At 35.9% G+C, this 23641-nt stretch overlaps 2 protein-coding genes and 2 pseudogenes across 5 annotated transcripts; 2 read left to right on the top strand and 2 right to left on the bottom strand.

Moving 5' to 3' along the window:
* The first annotated feature begins 1150 nt into the window (after window positions 1–1150).
* LOC104715719 (uncharacterized) lies at window positions 1151–2170 on the top strand. The gene has a single exon (XM_010433103.2). The coding sequence runs from the start codon at window positions 1151–1153 to the stop codon at window positions 2168–2170; it is 1020 nt and encodes a 339-aa protein (XP_010431405.2).
* Window positions 2171–13928: 11758 nt separating this feature from the next.
* Window positions 13929–15412, top strand: LOC147939057 (uncharacterized; annotated as a pseudogene).
* Window positions 15413–19396: 3984 nt separating this feature from the next.
* Window positions 19397–20674, bottom strand: LOC104715721 (uncharacterized). The gene is made up of 4 exons (XM_010433105.2): window positions 20353–20674; window positions 20004–20269; window positions 19763–19924; window positions 19397–19633 (listed from the first exon to the last, which is right to left on the bottom strand). Exons 1-4 carry the CDS (start codon window positions 20672–20674, stop codon window positions 19397–19399), a joined length of 987 nt encoding a protein of 328 aa, XP_010431407.2.
* Window positions 20675–20831: 157 nt separating this feature from the next.
* Window positions 20832–23641, bottom strand: LOC104712315 (pentatricopeptide repeat-containing protein At3g56550 pseudogene; annotated as a pseudogene). 3 transcript variants are annotated; one of them, XR_755501.2, is made up of 3 exons: window positions 21793–23622; window positions 21577–21644; window positions 20832–21223 (listed from the first exon to the last, which is right to left on the bottom strand). The product of XR_755501.2 is annotated as a pentatricopeptide repeat-containing protein At3g56550 pseudogene, transcript variant X2 (transcript). The 3 variants fall into 3 exon arrangements; XR_015565409.1 differs by having other exon boundaries at window positions 20832–21644; window positions 21793–23641; XR_015565410.1 differs by lacking the exon at window positions 21577–21644 and having other exon boundaries at window positions 21793–23625.

Below are 23641 nucleotides of genomic sequence, written 5' to 3' on the forward strand. Positions count from 1 at the left end.
TTTTAACGGGTTTAACTCAAACTTTTTTTTATATTTTACAAATTTTAAGAGTAAAAATATTAATATTACTTAAATATTTTATAGAATTAAATATATTATAATATTTTAAACTTTCGACAGAGTTTAAATATTTATAATAATTCTATAAAAATTTAAATAATTATAATATCTTAAACTTTTTAAGAAAATGTAAATATATTATAATTTTTTTACTTTTAAAAAGTTTAAATATGCTCAAATATAGAACCAAATTAAACTGTTAATTTTGGATACCTGATAAATCAAGCTTTCTGCTCATTTGTACTCAAAACATATTAGTTGTATATTTATAGTGATTATGAACCATATTCCAAAATATTTAGTCGATGTGGAATATGCAATACATATTTTCTGTAAATTAGTTTACAACTTTATATATATAATTTCTGCGTTATTTATTCTTTCCATCTTTACTAATCATAATTAATTACTATAATTTCGTTAAGGAAATATTAAAAAATCTAAATTAAATGATGATTTATTTTTATTTAATTGTATTAAGTTGATTTATTGTTTACTTTCCGTAAATATCTCACAATATAAAAGCAAATCAAATAAGTTTACATATATATACAATTTCGTATTTAATATATTGATTATTTTGGAAGCAACAAAGTCACAATTATAGGGATCATTAATATTCGTAATAATTATATGGATTAAATATGGTAGTAGTTAATATTTGATACTAGGGAGGTACCCGCGCTTTAAGCACGGTAATAAGATTTTAACAACAACAGTTTTGTTACTTCATGATATGTTATTTTTCTGATTTAACATATAATAATTGACATATTTAAACATAGTATTTTTCTTCTGAAAAAGTTTAAAATGTTTTATTGGATTGTTAAGTACTTTTTGTGTTTGCATATATACATAAAGGTTTCTCAGTAAGGGCCCGTCTCAGGACCCTTCTCTTACAATTTCTCACTTAATTGATAGTCGGACAAATTCATGGCGACTGGATGTGCTCACTGAGCATTTTGATCCTGGAGATGTAGCGTTAATAGGAGCATTACCTTTAGGTAGTGGTCCAAAGAAGGACTCTCTGGGTTGGCATTTTACAAAGAATGGGAGGTATACGGTGAAGTCTGGTTATCATGCGGCACGTATGACGATAACTGGGCCTTTTAAGGCACATGGGGACGGGCCGGAGATTACCTCTCTCCTAGCCAGTGTCTGGAAGGTTAGATGCCCGCCAAAACTCCACCACTTTATGTGGCAAGTGTTGTCTGGGTGCATTCCTGTTTCACGGAACTTACGGCGGCGGGGTATCTCGTGTGATTTGGGCTGCTCCCGGTGTGGTGCGGAGGAGGAAACCGTCAATCATGTTCTGTTTCTTTGTCCACCAGCACGTCAGGTGTGGGCCCTATCTCAGATACCGGTAGGCTCACATTGTTTTCCGGTGGGCTCTGTTTACGCTAATATGGATCATTTCTTGGACCCTAAAAGCCAGGGATCCCATGTGTCTGCCTACCCGTGGATTCTCTGGTATTTATGGAAAGCGCGTAATGCAAAGGTTTTTGAAAATATTACGGAAAGACCGGAGGAGGTGATTCGGATAGCTGAAGGAGAGGCTTTATCCTGGCAGCAGGCTCAGGAGGAGGGTGATGATGCGGATTCGATTGGCCAGCCATTGGTTGTTGAGCCTAGTTTTCGGAGGACACCCTTTTCTCTTCCAATGGTTTTTACAGGCGTTCGTTGTTTCGTCGATGGCTCTTGGAAGTCAGGTGACCGTTTTGCAGGAGCTGGCTGGGTTTGTACCAAGCCGCAGGATCCGATGCCAAGTATGGGAGCTACTAACTTTCGAAGGAGTCTCTCCCCCCTACACGCTGAAGTCGAGGCTTTCATTTGGGCAATGCGCTGCATGATCGGACATGATTACCATGACGTGGCGTTTTACTCAGACTGCGCTGACTTGGTGAAGATGGTGTCTTCGCCAAAAGACTGGCCGGCGTTCTCCACTTATCTTGAGGACATCACGATGGACAGGGAGGAATTTTCTTCTTTTTCCTTATCTTTTATTCCAAGGACTGCAAATGTAAAAGCGGATCTCTTGGCACGCTGTGCGCGCACATCTCCGCATAATGTTCTGTATGTAAACAATTTCCCTCCGCATTGGCTCATCTGAGCTAATCTTTTGTTGACAAAAAAAAAAAAAATAAATAAATAAAGATAAATAATACTCTCAATGTGAAATATTAATTGAGTCTTTTAAATAAACAACTAAACTTTAGTAAACAGATATTGAAATTCAATAAGTAAATTCAAAATTTTTAAAAGCGCAAGCAATTTCTAATAGTTCAATATTATAATGTATTATCTCAATTACAAAATAAAGATGAGAGTAATGCAAAGTTGGATTTCAAGTAGCGGTTAATACAAACATACTAAATTTTATAGACATTCAAAATGAGTAAAAATAAACGGCCAACATCCCATTCTTTACATTTGAGTGTCTGAGCTTTCACCTTGTTGCTTCATCACATGGTTTATGTAATAACGTCCAGCAAATTCAGACCTGTAAATATATAAAATGTTTTAAGAAATTTTACTTTAACATCATACAAAACTTGTTTTAATATACATAATTACATCTTACATAGCCTGGTGATGCTCCAGTCCTTTAAACTCTGGTTTTATGAAGATCTTCGAAGAGGCCAAAGTGTTTTCAAGACACAGTGCACCTACAGACATTTATAATTTAAAGTGAATATATTGGTTACCTTATGATGATTATATCAGAACTAATTTATGTTACATACCTTCATATTCTCCCACCCTCATAAACCGGATTTGTATATGAGATGGCACCCGCTTGATTGCCATACGGTCATGAATTGAGAAGCGTAGTTGTCTTTGAGACGACACTTCACAGTCTCACACCTACATGTTTATCAAATAAATAAAAATCTTAACAGAGACAACTCTAAAACGTAACTGTCTTTAAGGTAGAGTAAATATCTTTTTACTTGCCATTCAACAACATGAGAACAACTTTATTAATATCAATGACACTCGTAGACTTTCTTCTATCTTCCACATCCATTATACACGCACAAACATCTAATTTGGGAAAAAGACAGAATTTAGGTTTCCAAAATGTTGCTAATCTATTTTTGGTAAAGTTTAAGTCGTACTTTTCTATGAGAAGGACCAATACACAAAGTTTCATAAATCCTAAAAAGAATCTAGTTTTTCGAATACAAAGATACCAATTAACTATATTGACGGATTGTACCAAAATAATATAAAATCAATTAAAGAAATACTTACCGAAAGAGATGGGATGATATATTCTTCCACGATATATGTCATCCAAATCCTCGAACCGAAAGTAATTCTTAGGACTCGATGATTCGAGCAGCGTCATATTGGTATCATCCGTAAATTTAATCTGATAAGGATAATGAGTATTCCTCTCCTCCATGGTTGGATTGATCACTTTGAAATTTCTAATATTGTACCACTCACCATCGTCGATATATTTCGGGAGTTTAGCGAGTGTATCGGATAAATAAAGAGCTTCAATTTTGTCACCTTCACAATTTAACAACAATTTTGTAAGAAGTCTTATATACAATAACTGTTAGAACTTGAAATTTAAGTAAAAATCATTCAACTAACAACCCTAACTTTTACATCCACAAGAAGCAGAACTCGTTTTGTAAAGAACTCTCTGACTCTCCAAGAATGTAAGACCTTGGCATTGATACACCAATTAGTTCTTCCGGGTAGCAGATCAGCAATATAATCGAACCTCATGATTTTCTCAAATGAGGTTTTTACTTGAATCTTCTCTTTTATCGAAAATAAAAAGGAGATTTTTGATTTGTAAGAATACAAAGAGTCACGACTAAACGTTGCGTCTTAATCTTTTTAGTTTCTCACATTTAGTCTGATTATTAAAAATTCTAATATTATATAAATAAATACAGTTTTAATATAAGGTTTTTCACACTTGCATGTACAAAATACAATTTATGTTAACATATTGAAGATGTTTTCACGTTTTCATTTTTAAAAACTTAACACTTAGATATTGATATGAAAAAGGTAATATTATTAAGAGGAAAAAACTGAAAATCTGATGACAATTGTATGAGCTTTGCAAACTCGATCACACTTCATAATATCTCGCAAACTCCTATCCAACGTTTCAAAACAAAATATGTTCATCATTGGAGACTCATCCCATATAATGAGCTTTGCTTCTCTAATCAACTCGGCAATATAGGATTTACCATCTATCGAACACGTTGTATATTCGTCCACATTGATGGATATACCAAATCTAGAATGAGCTGTCCTACCACCTTTCATAAGTAAAGCAGGTATACCATTTGATGCAACATTAAGAACAATATCACCCCTAGATCGTATATCAGCGCCAAGAATACTTCACAAGAATGTTTTTCCAGTGCCACCAAATCCATGAACAAAAAATATGCCTCTATTGTTTCAATTCACATCAATAATATCTAGGAAGACACTTTTTTGCTCATCGGTTGATATACGTAACAACCTGTCGTGATCCTCTCTTTGGTCAGCACGTTTATAGTTCCTCTCATCTATGAGAAGCCTATTCTCATTATTGTTCATCATAGATTGGTCTAGTTTAGGATTCACAATAGTTGACAGAGAGCTTCCATTAGACCGCATAATCATTTCAATCTCAGCTAAATATAAGTTTGTTATCTGATCCTGACTTAACATTAGACCTGCATTATAGAGTATTTTGATTTTAGTTGACATATTTATGATCAGAATAATAATCGTAAACGTCTGTGTACACCAATATATCATAAAATTTTCTTATATATATTTATATAAAATAACTATATATGTACTTTGATTGTTCGTACGATTCCTTTGCAAATACAAAATATCTTTGCATAATATATTTTTTTTAGCGACCCAGAGATCGAGAGGCACTGAAATACCTTTTGAAAGCAATAGTATGACAAACAACTTCCTTAAAAACGGCCCAAAACATCATGTACTTTCCTCTTTTATAGCTAAAATATATTCTTTGTCGTCATCCAATAATCCCAATGCAAAGCAGACATCTTTAAATTCCTTGTACACATCTTTACTAACTGACGAATATGATCAGTTTGTGATCTAAGTTCATAATTATTTCCGTTATTCGGAACCATGGAGTCTTTTATATGATCCCAAGTATTGAATTACCCAACATTGGTTACTTTTCCAATGACATCTTAAAATTTAAGACGTAAACTCATATCAAAATATTACATAGTACATTAGAAGTTAATTACAGGAGATTTTAAAATATGGAGCAAAGGTAACTTACCGACCAAGTAATCATCACAATAAGATTTTTCCATTCGTATTTTGAAGGATTCAAACGTGAAACACGATTAGTTAGAGAATACATGACCATATTATAACATGCACTAAACGAAACCAGTAATTATAATCAAATTTAGATTTTAAAACGCATTGAATGAAGAATTTTTTAAGAACCTTGGAAAATATTTGAGATTTGTAATCAATCATAAGCTCTGACCGACGTCTATATATATAACCTAAGAGATTGCTATATATTCCTAAATATATAATTTTTTTTAATAATATAAAATTTGTGTATTTATAATAATAGATATGTGTAAATATATAACATATATATCTCTTCTATATGTTAATTTACTGATTTAAACAATACTTACTTACATCCTAATCTATCGATTATATAAAATCTAAATAAAAGACTAACCAAAATATATTTATTTCCATCTTTATCACTTTAAGTTTATAATAAATACAAATAATCATCCATTTAAAGTAATTATATATAACATATTTATATATATTTTTTCTGGGATATGATAATTTTCTTTTTTAACAATAGTTATTTCCATCTTTATCATTTCAAATTTGTAAATTTTATTTGAATCGTAAATTTTATCCTTTGCCAGTATGATTTTTACAAATAAAGGTATATAACAGTTATTTGAGTTGTCTAATATGTATATGTAACTGACCAAACTATATTAGTTATGATCTTTAGATTTAATTGGACGTCTGGTGCTTGTTGAAAGCTCCGGATACCTTTCGGCTAACAACGTGCACACTAAACTTTTTTTCAAAATAAAAAACAAAGAGTAAGCTCCGGATACCTTTCGGCTAACAACGTGCACATGCACACTGAACTTTCTTACATATATTTATCGTCTTAAATTTACCAAATTTCAAAAATTTGAAGTTATATACACGATTATTTCGTCATTCATTTATGTATAATTTATTAATCTATTATAGAATAAATTAGAACTTTTTCAGAAACCTTTATAAATAAATATTTTCATAAATCCAAGCTTTATTAAAAATTTAAGATTCTATTATACAAAAGTCATAAAATAAATAATTCTATTGTTAATAAATTAAATAACCTTTAATGTTACAATTAAAAAATTAGATTAAATTAAAGAAACAAATATTATAGGTATATTGTAGGGTGAAAAAATTGTCTTCTCTTTGATCTTGGCTTCCACATCATGTCTTTGTGATACCAAACAGATGGACTTGAAATTTCAGCATAAGCGATTTTTTTGGCTTGAAGAGCTTGTGTATTGAATATAATCCAATCTGAGAATATAGTTGTTCTAGTCGTTGAAGAAATCATAACATCATCCTCAGGACCATCCTCATTGTAGTATTCTTTAGGTTTAACCTGTTCAATATTTTTTTTATAAAGAAAAGTAATAATTAAAACATAGAATTATTATCAATTCTCATATAACATGATTATTTAAATAATCTACATGAAATTTAAGCTAAAGATAAAAATTAAACAATTTCGTTTCTATATTCCCAAAAATATACATGGTTATTAACGATCAAAGTTATCCTGCAAATATGGCAATCCAAGTGTAATCAACTTATGAAAAAGAAATTATATATAATATAAATAATTTAACACGTTAATCATTCCAATTATATAAAATAATACCTGATATTTATTAGAAACAAATTTATTTATCGATATTATCTATTACATTAACAGGAAAATAAAAGAATAACAAGATCCATATGCAATATATTTTTTAAAAAAGATGGAAGATAAATATAAGAATATATTATAAATATTCGATTGAAGAAGTTTTTTTTTTGAACGTTATTATAATTTTGAGAACATAATAAAAGAATTAAATTTATAACCTCATCAAAAAGCATATTTATTATATCTTTTTTGAAAGGTGAACCAACAACAACTAAAGCTTTATGATTTATGGATTTGCTTTCCAAGAAACCACTATACAAACAAAAAAATAAAAAGAATGAGTCAATTAATCATAAAACAGAAAATCGGAATACAAATAAAAAATGTTGGGAAGATGATTAAATAATTAAACGTAAAACCTCAACAAAAAAGCACAATATTATAGCTTTTTTGTAATGTGAACCAACAACAACCAAAGCTTTATGATTTATTTATCTTGCTTTCCAAGAAACCACTATACGAACATGAAAATAAAAAGAATCAGTCGATTAATCATAAAAATAGAAATTCGGAATACAAATAAATTTTTTTGTGAATATGATTAAAGAATTAAACGTAAAACCTCAACAAAAAGCACAATATTATACATTTTTGTAAGGTGAACCAACAACAACCAAAGCTTTATGATTTTTGGATCTTGCTTTCCAAGAAACCACTATATGAACAGAAAAATAAATAGGATCAATCGATAATCATAAAAAACAGCAAGATCGGAATACAAATATAAATTTGAGAACATGATGAAAGAATTATTGAAATTGATAAAAATATAAATTCAATAAAAGAGAGTCTTTTTTTAGAACATGATTAAAGAATTAAACGTAAAACCTCAACCAAAAAAGCACAATATTATACCTTTTTGTAAGGTGAACCAACAACAACCAAAGCGTTATGATTATTGGATCTTGCTTTCCAAGAAACCACTATATAAACAGGAAAATAAATAGGATCAGTCGATGAATCATAAAAAACATCAAGATCGGAATACAAATATAATTTGAGAACATGATTAAAGAATTATTGAAATTGATAAAACTATAAATTCAAGAGAAGAGAGTTTTTTTTTTTCTTTGTTGAGTTATGGTGAAAGCAATCGATTGTATTTATAGTTGTGAATGACCTATATTTTTAGGGTTTCCAGTGAGGAGGTGTATTTTCTATGGGTTTTTTTTTCCTGCAGAAGCCCATTAATCTATAAACAATCTAAGCCCATTAATTATCTCAAATCTGTAGAATTTATAGTATAAAACAGAACTATAGTTGTAAAAGGATGTTTTCCAGGAAATTTAGGGATTAATTTAGCAAATTCTATTTGTGCAATTAACTTTTTATGCAATTAGATTATTTCTAATCCGATTTTTGATTTTTTTTAGTGCGAAAAATAGGTAATTTTACGTCCAGGGGCAAAATATTTCAACGTGAAGGGCAATTTCATTAATGGTATAATGGTAAAATTTTGCTGAGATTGAATGTGGGACGTTTTCACTTCTCATTTAATATAATTGATTACTGAAGCTATTAAATACTCGGATGCCAGTTTCTTTATTTATAGGGATTATACCTCTGTTTGGTTGTGTGTTTAACTATTCTTGAATCAAATAATATACAGGATCCGAAAATTATTAATCTGGAGTACAAACAGAACCACATATTTTTTCTTCTATTTTCGGGTCAGAGAGGATCCGCGTCCCGACCTGGTCGTAAATAAGTGATCGACCCAAGGGTATAATCGTCTTTTAAGGAATTCGAAACTATAGGTTAATTTAATTAAATTAGGTGATTCTCTAATCATTTTTAATGAAAAACCTACCAAAACAAAGTCGGTCCAATTTGAGTGTATGGGAGTACTCTTGCTTTAATAGTATAGATATATATATATATATATATATATATATATATATATATATATTATCATGCATATGTAAAGAAATAATTTTATTATAATTTGGTAGAAGAATATAATGGTGGAAGGCAAGAAACAAAACCCTTCCAGAAACTAAGTCGGCATGAGAATCTACACGTTAACAATCTAAGCATTTTAAAACAATTAAAATGACACTAAAACACCTTATATATGTAATTCAAAGCATTGTCATTAAACTTCTCAAAACATTGTAGTTAAACTTCTCAACAAAAGACTATAATCTAAACATTAAAAACATGAATTTTCGAAAAAAACATATATTGAAAAAACCCACAACATAGCGCAGGTATTTACCTAGTAAATAAGAAAAGATGGGATGTGCTCTGTTCTTCTATGCTCTGACTCTATACTACGCTTCTATGTCTGAACTGAATTAAAGAGGAGGAAGTGGTCTAATGGCACCCACCCCTATTCTGCTCATTACTAGTGCTAGTGATTATGAATAAACAAAATAGTCTTAACCCTGGTTTTTTGTTTTTGATAATCGTTAATTGAATTCTCAGCTTTTTTTATATGATTATTAATATGAGAGTTACAAAAGATGTGATAGAATATGAAATTTACTAAAATATGTAAGAAGATGCACCAAAAAAATACATTTATTAGTTGTTTTGAGTATTAATTTTTAGTTAATATAACTATAAATATATGATAGGAATTTCAACCTAATCAAATTAATATGAGAGTTACAAAATATGTTATAGAATATGAAATTTAATAAAATATGTGAGAAGGTTCATAAATCAATACATTTATTATTTTTTCAAATATAAATGGTTACTATGACTAATAATATATGATAGGAATTTCAAGCAAAACAAATTATAATTATATATATATCTATTGATTTCTTTCTTTAAAAGAGATATACTACAGTTATATCTCTCTAAATATTTATATTCAAATATATATATATAAATTTAAATATACTTTAGTTTGTTTTAGTTAGAATCAAATTGAAAAATAATGTAATAATCATATCATGTTAATTATTTCTATTAAATTTATGAAATAAAAGAGAAAATCATTATTTTGGACAATATGCTACATAAATTAAAAAAAAAAAATTGAACATCTTATAATGAAATTAAAAAATAATGTAATAATCATATCATGTTAATTATTTCTATTAAAGTTAAGAAATAAAAGAGAAAATCATTATTTTGGAGAATATGCTACATAAAATAAAGAATAAATTGAACATATATATAGGATAGACTGGTAGGGTAAAGTATGTGGTATACATGAACTTTAATACATGAACTTATAATGTATAATATCAAATTATATTTTATCTTAAATATAAATATAAATAATATAAAGAATGTCATACAAAGTCAGTTGAAAAAATATACTTAAAACATTAAAAAAGACAATAATACATGTCACCAAAAAAAAAAGTGAAATAGCAACTTTTTAGAGCTTGTAAAAAGAAAACCTTACTTTATAACATAAATTGTGACATTATATATAGGATAGACTGGTAGGGTAAAGTATGTGGTAAACAAGCCAACGATAACTAAACTTTGTCATCATTAATTACAACGAGATAAATGAATACTACTCCGTCAACACAAGAACAAGAACGTGGGAAGAAGCTTTCTCCATTTAATGAACTGTCGGCAATATTCCATCCTCCACAACCAAAAACGCAAAGTGTTGATGACTCCACTGGCGAATGCTCTTTCAAATCTGATACGTTTTCAGGAGTGTCGTCGATCAATACCGGTTTACTAGAAGAGGTGGTAAAGGAAGGAATGAAAGAAAGAAAATATTAACAGTTGATCTCAAAACCCCTATCTAATGGACTGATTTAATAATTTGTGTATTTAACTTTTCCATATATATATATATAATATTGCCCACCATTGTAATTTTAATTTTTTAAAAATAAGAATAAAGATGTGATTGTCTCTATCGTTAAAATCTGCATCTTAAAACAAAATTTATTTATTTGAGTTGATTGGCTTAATTAACAACAAATCTCCTATATATATTTCACCAAAGTTCAAACCCCTAGTTAGAGTTTAACATTATACATCAATAGTATCGATTGTTTTGAATACAATAAATATTTGTGTTTACATGTGGAGAAAAAAAAAACTCATATTTATTAAGCATAAAACCTCATTGATCAGTTTTCATAAAAAAATATTGTCATGTTCATAGGAAAAAATGGAAAATTTAGCGTTTGGTTTTAGAGTTGCATTCTGTGGACAATTGAAGGTCTACTTAACCTGCATGTGAATCGAGTAGCTAGCATCATTCGACGATGTGGCTATGTATGCAATCAATAATTCCAAGGATTCCACAGATACAGAAAGTCATAGTCCTCGCTCGTCATCACATTCCCGGATGTTGAATCGTCTTGACCTTGAAGAGGAGGAATCGGTGTACTTTGCTCTTGCTGTTGCTGCTGAGTATCGACACCATCTTCTTCTTCTTCTTCTTCATTACTGAATAATGCATCAACGTCAAAGAACCTGTCCTCGTCAGACATATCAAATAAGTCTTCTTCGGTGCTGTTGTCGTTGCTCAAGCGAGTCATGGCCATCTTGGATCTTGAATCTTGATCACCTTGCGGAGGAGGAGGAGGAGGAGGCAGACTCAGCTCTTCTTCTTGATGTTTAGTAGCGCCAACATTTTCTTCCTCTAGCGTCGTCGTCGTCATGCGAAACTGTTGTTGTTGATAAGCAAAATCATAATAAGGCTGCAGTTGGTGACCTTGAGGAGGAGGAGGAGGTGGGAGAATCGGTGCACTTTGCTCTTGCTGTTGCTTCTCAGTTACGACACCATGTTCTTCCTCATAGTTTAATAATTCATTGATGGGGTTAAAGAACCCGTCTTCTTGGCTCATCACCATCCCGGATCTTGAATCTTGACCTTGCGGAGGAGGAGGAGGAGCAAGCTGTTGTTGAACGCCAACATTTTCTTCCTCTAGCGTTCTTATAAGTTGCTGATACGCATAATCATAAGAAGGCTGCAGTTGGTGTGAATCTGGCGGGGCTGCCCAAAACTGCCTTTGATGCGTCCGGTAAGAATCTAGCGGGCCTGGCCAAAACTGCTGCTGCTGTTGTTGATACGCCAAATCATGAGGCTGCGGTTGATAAGAATCCAGCGGGGCTGGCTTAAACAGATGTTGTTGTTGAAACGCAATATCATGGTGAGGCTGCGGTTGATGATACTCGACAGTAGGAGACTGCTGCTGCACAACCCTCTTCTGCTTCTTATTCTCTTCTTCCTCTGCTTTCTTCTTATTTATTGCTTGTGTGCTCCGATAGATCTTGCACATAGAATAGTCCTACGTATACGCACCAACCAAAAGAAAACTCACAATAAAAAAAAAAAAAAAAACTTAATAACTTGGTAATCAAGAAACGCATACATACCTTTACGTCATCATCAGCAGAAGGACACTGATCAATCCAGTATTCATGCATCAACCAACTAGTTTTTTTGCCATGAGGTCGTTTCCCAACGTAGTAATCTAGTGCGGTTTTGTAACCAACGAGGCCTTGCCCAGCGTCAATCTTCTTGGAAGCAACAGTTGCGTGCCAGTATCCGCCTTTGGCGTCACGTTTCTGCCTTTTGCCATCTTTACCCATCTTGTTCCTCTTGGATATAAAGTACCATTCTGTATCATTAGCCTTCTTGAATTTTTCTACGTACATATATCAAAAACATACATAAGTAAACGTTTGCCCAAAGAGAAAGAAGAGATAAAGTTGATAAAAATAACAAGTAATTAATTTGTTCTACAAGGAGACGACAAACCTGAAAGTTCATCAGGATTGGACTCGTAGATGTTCACGACATGTATAGAAAGGGTGTCCAATAATTCTCTGTTTCCGCCCAAGTAGTCTTGTTTCCGTCCAAGTAACGAGATGACCTCCAAGTCCTTTGGTCTATAGTTGACACCTGGAGGAAAGCAAGGTCTCGTCGAAGGAGAAGAAGACAAACTATGATCAGCTGAAGAAGAAGGAATCCCTGACGGTTCCGGTTCCGGTTCTGGCAAGGATCTTTCTTTACGCTTGTTTCTTCCAGGCATCGACATCATCTGAGTAACCTTAGACAATCAGATAGCAAAGTATCAAAGTACGTAATATGATTTGTAAGAGCTTCAACGTAGGTTCATGATATATGCATGTATCTTTTATTTATATGAATTGTAATAAGCCGGTGGCCGCCATATATATATATATACAGTATATGAATTTTATCAAAATTTTGTAAAGATATACAATATGTATTTGGATTCGAAATAGATTAGATTTAGATATTTTTCGAGACTTATTTGATATTATCTTTGTTCATCAATATATATTTTAAACTTCTACATATCTTTGTTATTCAAAAATAAGATAAAAATAAAAAAAGAATTGACCGATGCTAGGACATTTGTGGAAAGCTAAGGTTTGCGTTGAGATGTGTCTCATTCTTAATTAGTTGATTTCTTCTGTGTGAACCTTCACCCTAGCTAGGTTGGATTGAGAGATTGGTATCAAGTTCATAAATTTTTCGTTGATGACAAAAAGCATCAGATAAGTAATTATTTACTTATTTACTCAGAACTCAGATAAGTAATTAATCCACTTCGCCATTCTTGCTGGTTACAATCCAGAGTACTCGAACAGAACAGCTCATACTCTCTCAGTCTCTCTGCAGATCTGTGTTTATGATATCCAGATATATTGTGATAACTCCTCACTAGATTTAGATAATGCTCAATCTATATAATCTCTATCTACTTCCTTCTCTTAGTCCTTATCTCGTTACTATTCTAGCTCTATCTCATACGCATATCTGCTTGTATAAATATCAGACTACCTCTACATGAATAAAGCAACCTTTCTACAAACTATTTCATGGTATCAGAGCAATCTCAATTCTACTAAATTTTTTTCTTCTACAAAACACTTTCTCTCTTGCTTTAACATCATGTCTACTGACAATAGCACCATCATCCCCACCGATGGTACTGCTCCTCCAGTTACTAATCCTCCTCAAACTACTACTACTACTGCCACACCCGTTCTTATGGAGTCCTCCTCATACTACCTTCATCCATCTGACAATCCTGGTGCACTAATCACCTCGGTAATGCTTCATGGTGACAATTATTCTGAATGGGCAACAGAACTTTCAAACTCGCTGCAGGCTAAACAAAAACTCGGTTTCATTCATGGAACCGTGGTTAAACCTGCAACGGATCCAGAACTTTCTCGCTGGTTAGCCACAAATTCAATGATTGTCGGATGGATTCGTACATCCATAGATCCTAAAATTCGTTCTACAGTCACGTTTGTTCCCGATGCACACAAACTTTAGGATAATATCCTCCGCCGCTTCTCTGTTAAAAGTGGTGTTCGTATTCATCAACTCTGTGATGAAATCAGTAACTGCCGTCAAGACGGTCAATCTGTTCTTGAATTTTATGGCCGTCTATCTAAACTTTGGGAAGACCTTGACAACCTGCAGACTTCTCGTTCCTGCTCATGTGACGCTTCTGCAGACATTGAAAAAGAACGAGCAGACATCCGGATTCATCAATTTCTCCTCGGTCTTGATGAATCACGTTTCCGCAACATACGTTCTAAACTCATTGATGAAGATCCCCTGCCGGATATGGCTAACGTCTAATCTCGTGTTATTCGCGAAGAACAACTCATCCATTCAGCCCGATCCAAGGAACTTAAACCCGATGCTGTTGGTTTCTCTGTGAAGAGTGATTCCAAAGACGATCCTACGTCTCTTGTTGTAGCTGCTGCGGTTCGCTCACGTGACCCTAATCGTTTCTGTACCCATTGCTCTCGCAAGGGCCATGACAATACAGAGTGCTTCCTCCTTCACGGTTACCCTGATTGGTGGTATGATCAACAACGCTCCACGCCTCAACCTGGTACTGTCTCTACTCAGCGTGGTCGTGGGGGTCGTTTTTCTGGTTCAGGATCTCGTGGTAGAGGTCGAAGCAATCCGGCTCGCGCTAACTTCTCCAACACGTCAGCACCCGCTACAACTTGGAGCACTGATCAGATAACACAACTACTTCAGCTGCTTCAAACACCTCGTACTACGCTCTCTTCCGAAAAATTGTCCGGTAAAGCACAATTTTATGATATCATTATAGACACAGGCGCCTCTCACCACATGACAGGCAATCTTGCCATGTTGACCGATGTCATCGACATTCTTCCATCTGCCGTAGTGTTCCCTGATGGGAAACTCTCTCGTGCAGTCAAACGCGGAAAGCTTACATTGAGCCGCGATTACTACTTACTTGACGTTCTCTATGTTCCCGGCTTTAACTGCACATTGATTTCTGTCTCTCGTCTGTTAAAGCAAACTGGCTGTATTGCAATATTTACTGATACTTTGTGTGTCTTGCAGGACCGTTTTACGAGGATCCTGATTGGGGCAGGTGAAGAACGTGAGGGGGTTTATTATTTTACGGGAGTCTCTGCTGCACGAGTACATCGGACTGACACTGCAAAAGCTTCAGCATCGGACCTTTGGCACCGTCGTCTTGGACATCCCTCTTTTCGTCTTTTATCTACATTACCGGTTTTAGACAAGTTGTCTTTTGATTCTACTCAATCTACTTCTTGTGAGATTTGTTTTCGCGCCAAACAAACGCGTGGTGTTTTTCCTGAGAGTTCTAATAAAGCTTCTGAACCGTTTTCTCTAATTCATTGTGATGTTTGGGGGCCATATCGACACCCTTCTTCTTGTGGTGCACAATATTTTCTTACTGTTGTTGATGACTACTCTCGAGCAGTTTGGATCTATCTAATGCTAGAAAAGTCTGAAGTAGCAAATCTTATTCAACAATTTTTTGCACTTAGTGAAAAACAGTTTGGCAAACCAGTCAAGAAAATCCGAACTGATAATGGTTCTGAATTCATGGTTCTCAAGTCCTATTTCAAGAAGATTGGTGTTGAACATCAAACATCCTGCGTGGATACTCCACAACAGAATGGACGAGTAGAACGTAAACATCGCCATCTACTCAACGTCGCTCGTGCCTGCCTTTTCCAAGCTCGTCTACCAGTTTCTTTCTGGGGAGAAAGTGTCCTCACGGCTGCTCACCTCATCAACTACACTCCTACACAAGTCTTAGATGGAAAGTCACCTTATGAAGTTCTCTTTCAGAAGAAACCCGACTATGACCACTCGCGTGTCTTTGGTTGTCTGTGCTACGCTCATCGACGCTCCCGTGATAAAGACAAATTTGGAGATCGAAGTCGTCGCTGCATCTTTGTCGGTTATCCTTTTGGTAAGAAAGCATGGTTATTGTATGATCTTGATCGTAACGAGTTCTTCTCCAGTCGCGATGTTGCGTTCTCTGAGGATATTTTTCCTGGTGTTGGTAAGGAAGATTACGTTACACCTCCTATGAATCATTATGATGCTGCATTTGATGATTGGCTTGTTCCTGACTCACTTACGCCTCTAGCGATTCATCCTCTGTCTTCTACACCATCACCACCGCTAAATCCTCCATCACCAACTGTCCTACCTCCGGAATCCTTACATACTACACCCTCACCTGATCAACCACCGGTTGCTGTTCCATCCACTTCTGTTCCGGTGCAACCTTCTCCAACTACACAACCTGTTGTTCTTGACTCTGTTCCTGCCTCTGCTACTCAACAGTGTCCTGTTGTTCCCGATTCTCCACTCTCTCCTGTTGCTATTTCAGCACCGCAACCCTCTACTAACATACCTGTCGACTCTGAAGAACACACTTCTTCTCCTGGACTTCCTGAACTACTTGGCAAAGGTCACCGTCGTAAGTTTCCGTCTATATTGCTGAAAGACTACATCACCGACTCTTCTCCACATAAACCCTCGCACGTTCTCTCTCCTCCTGATCAAGGTTCTCCTACAACGTCCTCAGGTAACACTCCGTATCCCATTGCTAATTTTGTTACTGATGCTGCCTTCTCTGTTTCCCATCGTGCATACATGGCGGCTATCCTCCATTCAGACGAACCAAAATACTACAAGGATGCCGTCAAACACAAAGTCTTGTGTGATGCTATGGCCAAGGAAATTTTTGCTCTTGATGGTCAACGTACGTGGGATGTTACAACACTTCCTCCAGGAAAGAAAGCTATCGGTAACAAATGGATCTTTAAGAACAAGTACCGCTCCGATGGCTCTCTTGAACGTCACAAGGCTCGCCTTGTTGTCCTTGGCAACAATCAAACAGAGGGTGAAGACTTCACCGAAACATTTGCTCCGGTCGTCATGCTAAAGACAGTCCGTTTTCTTCTTCGCCTTGCAGCTTCACACAACTGGAAAGTCCACCAAATGGATGTCCATAATGCGTTCCTACATGGTGATCTTCAAGAAGAAGTCTATATGAAGCTCCCTCAAGGATTTGCGTGCTCTGATCCGACAAAAGTTTGTCGTTTACGCAAGTCTCTCTACGGTCTTCGCCAAGCTCCTCGCTGTTGGTTCGCAAAATTGTCTTCTGCTCTCCTCAAGTTTGGTTTCTCTCAAAAATATGCAGACTACTCTCTGTTCTCTAAAATCCGAGGCAACATTTGTCTGCATATCCTCGTTTATGTGGACGATTTTGTGATTGCGTGCAACGATAAACCCACTCTGCAACAGTTCAAAGCCTACCTTCATGAGTGCTTTCACATGAAGGATCTTGGCCGCTTAAAATACTTTCTTGGTATTGAAGTTGCTCGCAGTTCCTCGGGGTTTTTCTTGTCACAACGCAAGTATGCTCTGGATATAATTGCGGAGACTGGTCTTTTGGGCGCTAAACCTGTTTCTACTCCCATGGAGATTAATCACAAGCTACTAACTGTCAAAGGCTTCCCTGCAAATGCTACACGTTATCGTCGCCTTGTTGGTCGCCTCATTTATCTGACACATACTCGTCCTGAACTAGGTTATGCCATTCACATCCTCTCGCAGTGTATGCAACACCCTCTCCAACCTCATTGGGATGCTGCAGTTCGTGTTGTTTGCTATCTAAAAGGTTGTCCCGGACAAGGCATTTTACTCGGTTCTGATCCTGATCTCACCATCTCTGCTTTCTGCGACTCTGATTGGAATGGTTGTGCTGTCTCTCGTCGCTCTGTTAGCGCCTACATTGTCTTCATTGGGGATTCTCCTATTTCCTGGAAGGCTAAGAAGCAGGACGTCAGCTCTCGCTCTTCTGCTGAAGCAGAATATCGAGCCATGGCATATGCTCTTTGTGAACTCAAATGGTTCCATGAGCTGGCTCTTTCTCTTCGTATTCCTCGAACCACACCTATGCGATTATTCTGTGATAGCAAATCAGCGATTTACATCGCCACCAATCCTTTCTTTCACGAACGTACTAAACATGTGGAATCCGACTGTCATCAGGTTCGAGATGCGGTCGATGCGAAGCTCATCACCTTGGTCCATGTTTCGACACACAACCAACTCGCCGACATTCTTACTAAAGCGTTGCCTAGTCCAGCATTTGAAGCACTACTTTCCAAGTTGGGTATTCGGCATCTCACACTTCCAACTTGAGGGAGGGTATTGTGATAACTCCTCACTAGATTTAGATAATGCTCAATCTATATAATCTCTATCTACTTCCTTCTCTTAGTCCTTATCTCGTTACTATTCTAGCTCTATCTCATACGCATATCTGCTTGTATAAATATCAGACTACCTCTACATGAATAAAGCAACCTTTCTACAAACTATTTCAAGATACATTTAACAGTGAAAATTTTGCTATTTCATATGAATTGCTGTAAATAATCTGAGAGTTAATTTTCAGAGGTTGACATTCGTTTACCAAAATGTGTATCAAAAGCTTTCAGTCGGCAAATTACTGTAATAAGGGATGATAGAGTTTTGCATGCAGCTGCTATTTGTTTTTGCAACGAGTACTGGTGACAACAATATTCTCAGTCAAGCCTAAAAAAGGTTTTCTCATTAGCTTGGTTTACTCTCTATCGGTGTTAGATTCGTGTGCCTTACGCTAATGGATAGTTATTCGCATGTTTTACTCTATGATCGGTGTTTTGTTTCTGCAAAGAGCTAAATGAATCTTTGCAACATCAGACTTAAAAGAACCTGGTCAATACGGATTCAAACATTTAGGCTTTCAGAGGAAAGCAAAATCTCAGGAGAAGAAGAAGCCATCAGTACAGTTTTATATCTATATCTTTAATTATGTGTTAAGTGTAAGTTTTGATATAAGAAGATGTTGAAAAATATTGTGTATTAAATGTGTTATATTAATTAAGACATTTAAAGCAACGAGAATTATGTCTCTGGTACGTTTTGGAGAACATTGCCCATAAAGAAGGAAACAGAGCTATTAACAAACTAGTAAAAAATACACATGGAAATCTTATCTCTGATATTGACCAAAATGCAAAAGTATGAGTAGGCTGAGATGATCAGTTAGTGCAATCTTTTATCATTCCTTGTGTGTCGAAGCCTTCAAATAAACCATAACTGCTGGAATCCTCATCTCCGTTCAGTGAATGTGGCTTAATGAAATCAGCAAAGAAATCTTCAAAATCCTCTGAGATCACTGGTTCCTGCTCAAAGCTGATCAACTCAGGAAATTTATAAGGAAATGGCTGCGTCTGCGGCTTCTGATGCTCTGCTGGAAGTAAACAGTACTCTGGCTGTTGATGAGCAAGAATCGGTGTACATTGCTCTTGTTGTTGCTGCTGAGTATCGACACTCACACCATGTTGTTCTTCCACATTTTTTAGCCATACATCGATCATGTCAAGTAAACAGTACGGTGGCTGTTGATACACCATATCATGAGGCTGCGATTGGTCCGGTTGATGCAAATCCAGATGTTCAACCGCCTCTTCTTCTTTCTTAAGCTTCTCATTCTCCTCTTCCTGATCTGCTTTCTTCTTCTTTGCTCCCTTTGGAGTCAGATAAATCTTGCACAAAGCATAATCGACCTACACACACCAACCCAAACTGAAAAAAATCCAAACATCACAATGTTAATAGCTTGTAGCCCAAGAAACAAAGACATACCTTCTCGTTATCAACAGAAGAAGACTCAGACGAGTATTCATGCATTAACCAACACGTTTTCACGCCGTTTGGTCGTTCACCAACGTAGTACTCTAGTACTTTCTTGTAGCCGACTATGCCTTTCCCAGCGTTAACCTTCTTAGCAGCTACTGTTGCGTTCCAGTATCCTCCTTTGGCACCACGTTTCTGCCTTTTTAGACTTCTGCCTTGCTTGGTTCTCTCCGATATAAAGAACCATTCTTTCTCATTACCCTTCTCGAATTGCTCTGTTTGTAATCACAAAGAGTAAAGAACAGAGCCATTCGCATACAGAAACAATATTTAAGGAAAAGAATCGACGGAGACAAACCTGAAAGCTGTTGTGGATTTGACTCGTAGATGTTCACGTAATGAATGGGAGCACTGAGGAGCCATGAGTTTTTGTTTTTTTGCAAGAAGGGTTTCAGGTAATACAAGATGAGTTCTTCGTCGGTGGGTACAAACTGATAACCTGGCGGGAAATTGAACGGTTTCGTCGACGGAGAAGAGAAGTTATCAACGATCGAAGACGATGAAGAAGGATTGTCGCGGTTCTGTTTTGGTGGCGGTGGTTGCGTTTGCCATTCCGTCGGTTGGGTTTGCCGTTCCGGCGAGGATCTTGCTTTGCACTTGTTTCTTGGTGGAATCGCCATCGGAGCTGGTTCGTTTGAGAGATTTCGAATCTTAATCGTTTTGCACAAGTAACAACATAATGAGCATTTTTTACCTCTATTTATATTAATTCTCACAATGCTCCTATGCGAGGGCAATGTAGTTTTACTAATCATGATCACTAATATTTTGGATATGTGAATATAATGATTTTTTAATTTATTCAAATCAAATACAGATTAAATTTTACACTTTGTTTCGAAATTGAGATTTGTATAGAAATAGAAATCAAGCTCTGTTTTCTCTCTGTTTTTTTTTTTATCTTTAGCCAAAACCACTTACAAACTGTCAGCAAACCAGTTTAGTTGATTCTCACTCGTGGCTACATCAACAAAGCCCTCGGTTTGATAAGATCTCTATCACTGGTACTCGCTTCGGTTCTTCTCTTTAAGTGTTGCAATCCCAAAGAATGCTCTCAAGTCTCACACCTTCTGCAATTTCTTGGAGGTTGGATGCTTCTTTTCTTTGGTCCCTCCCCAGAGATTTTCGTGTCTTTGTTATATTCTTGTTCCAGGACATAATCACGACCTCTGCCAATCACAAAATAGTGGTCAAATTTTATAAAATCAAGAAACAAATAACTAGGGGGCTACACCTCAAATCATAATGACAATCTGTATATCAAGGTAAACCATTGTCAGACTGTCTGACCCATCTATACAGAGAAACCTGGCTCCACAATTTTAATCACAACCACTGATGGCTCGAGATACTATTGGAAAAACCGACAACATTCACAAGATAGAAAGTTAGACATGATGCACAATAGCATTAATCTATCAGACCCAAAAGTTCCAACACGATAAGCAGCCAAAAAACAACAAGTTGGGATTTCCTCACTACAAGATAACACTAGTGAAATGTATTAGCAATGTGATGATACATGTGGCAATGATTGTCTCATCTCTGTCTCTCTCCCTTTTCCATTTAAGGAATCTTGTGGTGATAATTCTGTAAAAGAAACGGAGTTCATATTGACATCGAATCAGAAAATAGAACAAATTGCAGAAACCAAGAGAGTAAAACATGTGAATAACTATCAATTAGCGTAAGGCACACGAATCTAACGCTGACAGAGTAAAACAAGCTAATGTCAAACCTTTTTAGGCTGAATGAGAACATTGTTGATTGTTATCACCAGTATTCGTTGCAAGAACAAACAGCTCCTGCAAAGTGATGAAATCGAACTCTATCCCTTACAATAATTTTCCGACCGAAAGCTTTTGATACACATTTTGTAAAAGAATGGCAATCTCTGCAAACTCTCAGATTCTTTGTGATCCGAAGAGTTGTTCCTGCAGGAGTTCTCATCAATCCATATGCAATTGCCAATTTTTCACTGTGAAATGTATCTGTAGATCCTAAACACCGATCAGATAGAGTAGGAGCAGTTCTGTTCGAGTCCTCTGGCTTGTAACCAGCTAGAATGGCACGGTGGATTACTTCTCTGAGTTCTGAGTAAATAAGTGCAGACTCTGGATGCATTTTGTCATCAACTACAAATTTGTGAACTTGATCACCAATCTCAATCCAGCTCCAGCCTGGAACTGTCCGTAAATCATGGATTCTTATTAGTTTTCGCATACTAGCAAAACCTTGGGCATCATTCGCTGCAGAATATATGGAAGTCAAAAGCACATAATCCCCTGCATTGAAAGCCTTGAGTTTCACCAACTTCTTCATGGCCACTTCTCCTAATTCCACATTACCATGGATTTTGCAAGATCCAAGTAAGGTTCTCCATAATACAGGATCGTCATGGCAGGAAGACGCGTGTATCATCTCGAGGGCCTTTCCTAGCTGACCTGCTCGTCCATAGAGATCCACCATGCATCCATAGTGTTTAATATTCGGGACCACATGGAACTGTGAACTCATGATTTCAAAATACTCAACTCCTTCGTTAACTAGACCTTGATGACTACAACCTAACAACAACCCAAGGAATGTAATGGCATTGGGTCTAACCCCAGAAGCCACCATCTTTCTAAAAAAAGATATAGCCTCTACGCCATACCCATGAACTCCATACCCAATAATCATTGAGTTCCAGGTCAACACATCTCTCTTGTGCATACCATTAAAAACACCAACAGCATTTTCAAGGCTACCACATTTTGCATACATATCGATAAGAGCATTACTCACAAAGACACTACTCTCACATCGAATGTCACAGGCGATCCTATGTAGCATAACTCCCATATTCAAAGCACTAACGTGAGCACAAGAAGATAACAAAGCAACTAGCGAGTAAGCGTCGAGGCACACACCTTCATTTACCATTCTATTGTACATACCCAACGCCTGATGATGTAAACCAGCATGAGAAAAGCAAGAGATCATAGCGTTCCAAGAAACCACGTCTCTCACAGGCATTTCGTCGAACAGTTTGGATGCAATATCAACACTCGCGTTAGCAGAGTAACAACGAACGAGACCAGTGGAAACATTGGCATGAGCATGAAACCCAGATCGAATAATCGAACCGTGAAGCTCCAAACATTTCGGAATCGAGCGAAGCCTCTCACAGGCTTTGAGAGCAAAACTCAAAGTGAAGGTATCGGGGCGTGAAACAGAGGAGTGAAGCATTCGATTGTAGAAGAGAAGCGAATAGAGAGGAGAAGAGGAAATGGAGAAGCCACGGATAAGGGAGTTCCAAGCCGAAGTTGATGGATCAGAAGAATCGAAACGGTCGAAGAGAAGCAGAGCGTAAGACAGAGAACCGGTGACGGAGACGGCGCAGAAGCGGAGGAGATTGTCAAAGATGGAAGGATGATGTTGGAGACCATTGACGATGACATGAGAATGGATCTTGCGGAGCTTGTTCATGCTATTGCAACCTTGTAGCATTCTCACTATCACTTTCGCTTTCTCGCTCATCCTCTTTCTCTCTCTCTATCTCCCGCAAAAACAAAACAAAATATACATTATAACTTTAAAGTTTT

The sequence above is a fragment of the Camelina sativa genome, chromosome 9 (genome assembly GCF_030686135.1).
Source record: "Camelina sativa cultivar CO46 ecotype springtype chromosome 9, ASM3068613v1".
Classification (NCBI taxonomy): Eukaryota; Viridiplantae; Streptophyta; class Magnoliopsida; order Brassicales; family Brassicaceae; genus Camelina; species Camelina sativa.

Coding starts and splice junctions, on each gene's coding strand:
- LOC104715719 (XM_010433103.2), top strand. CDS start 1,151: ATGACGATAACTGGGCCTTTTAAGGCACATGGGGACGGGCCGGAGATT.
- LOC104715721 (XM_010433105.2), bottom strand. CDS start 20,674: ATGGCGATTCCACCAAGAAACAAGTGCAAAGCAAGATCCTCGCCGGAA. Junction 19,925..20,003: donor CTTCTGTTGATAACGAGAAG/GTATGTCTTTGT, acceptor TGGTGTGTGTAG/GTCGATTATGCTTTGTGCAA. Junction 19,634..19,762: donor AGCCTCATGATATGGTGTAT/CAACAGCCACCG, acceptor CTTGCTCATCAA/CAGCCAGAGTACTGTTTACT.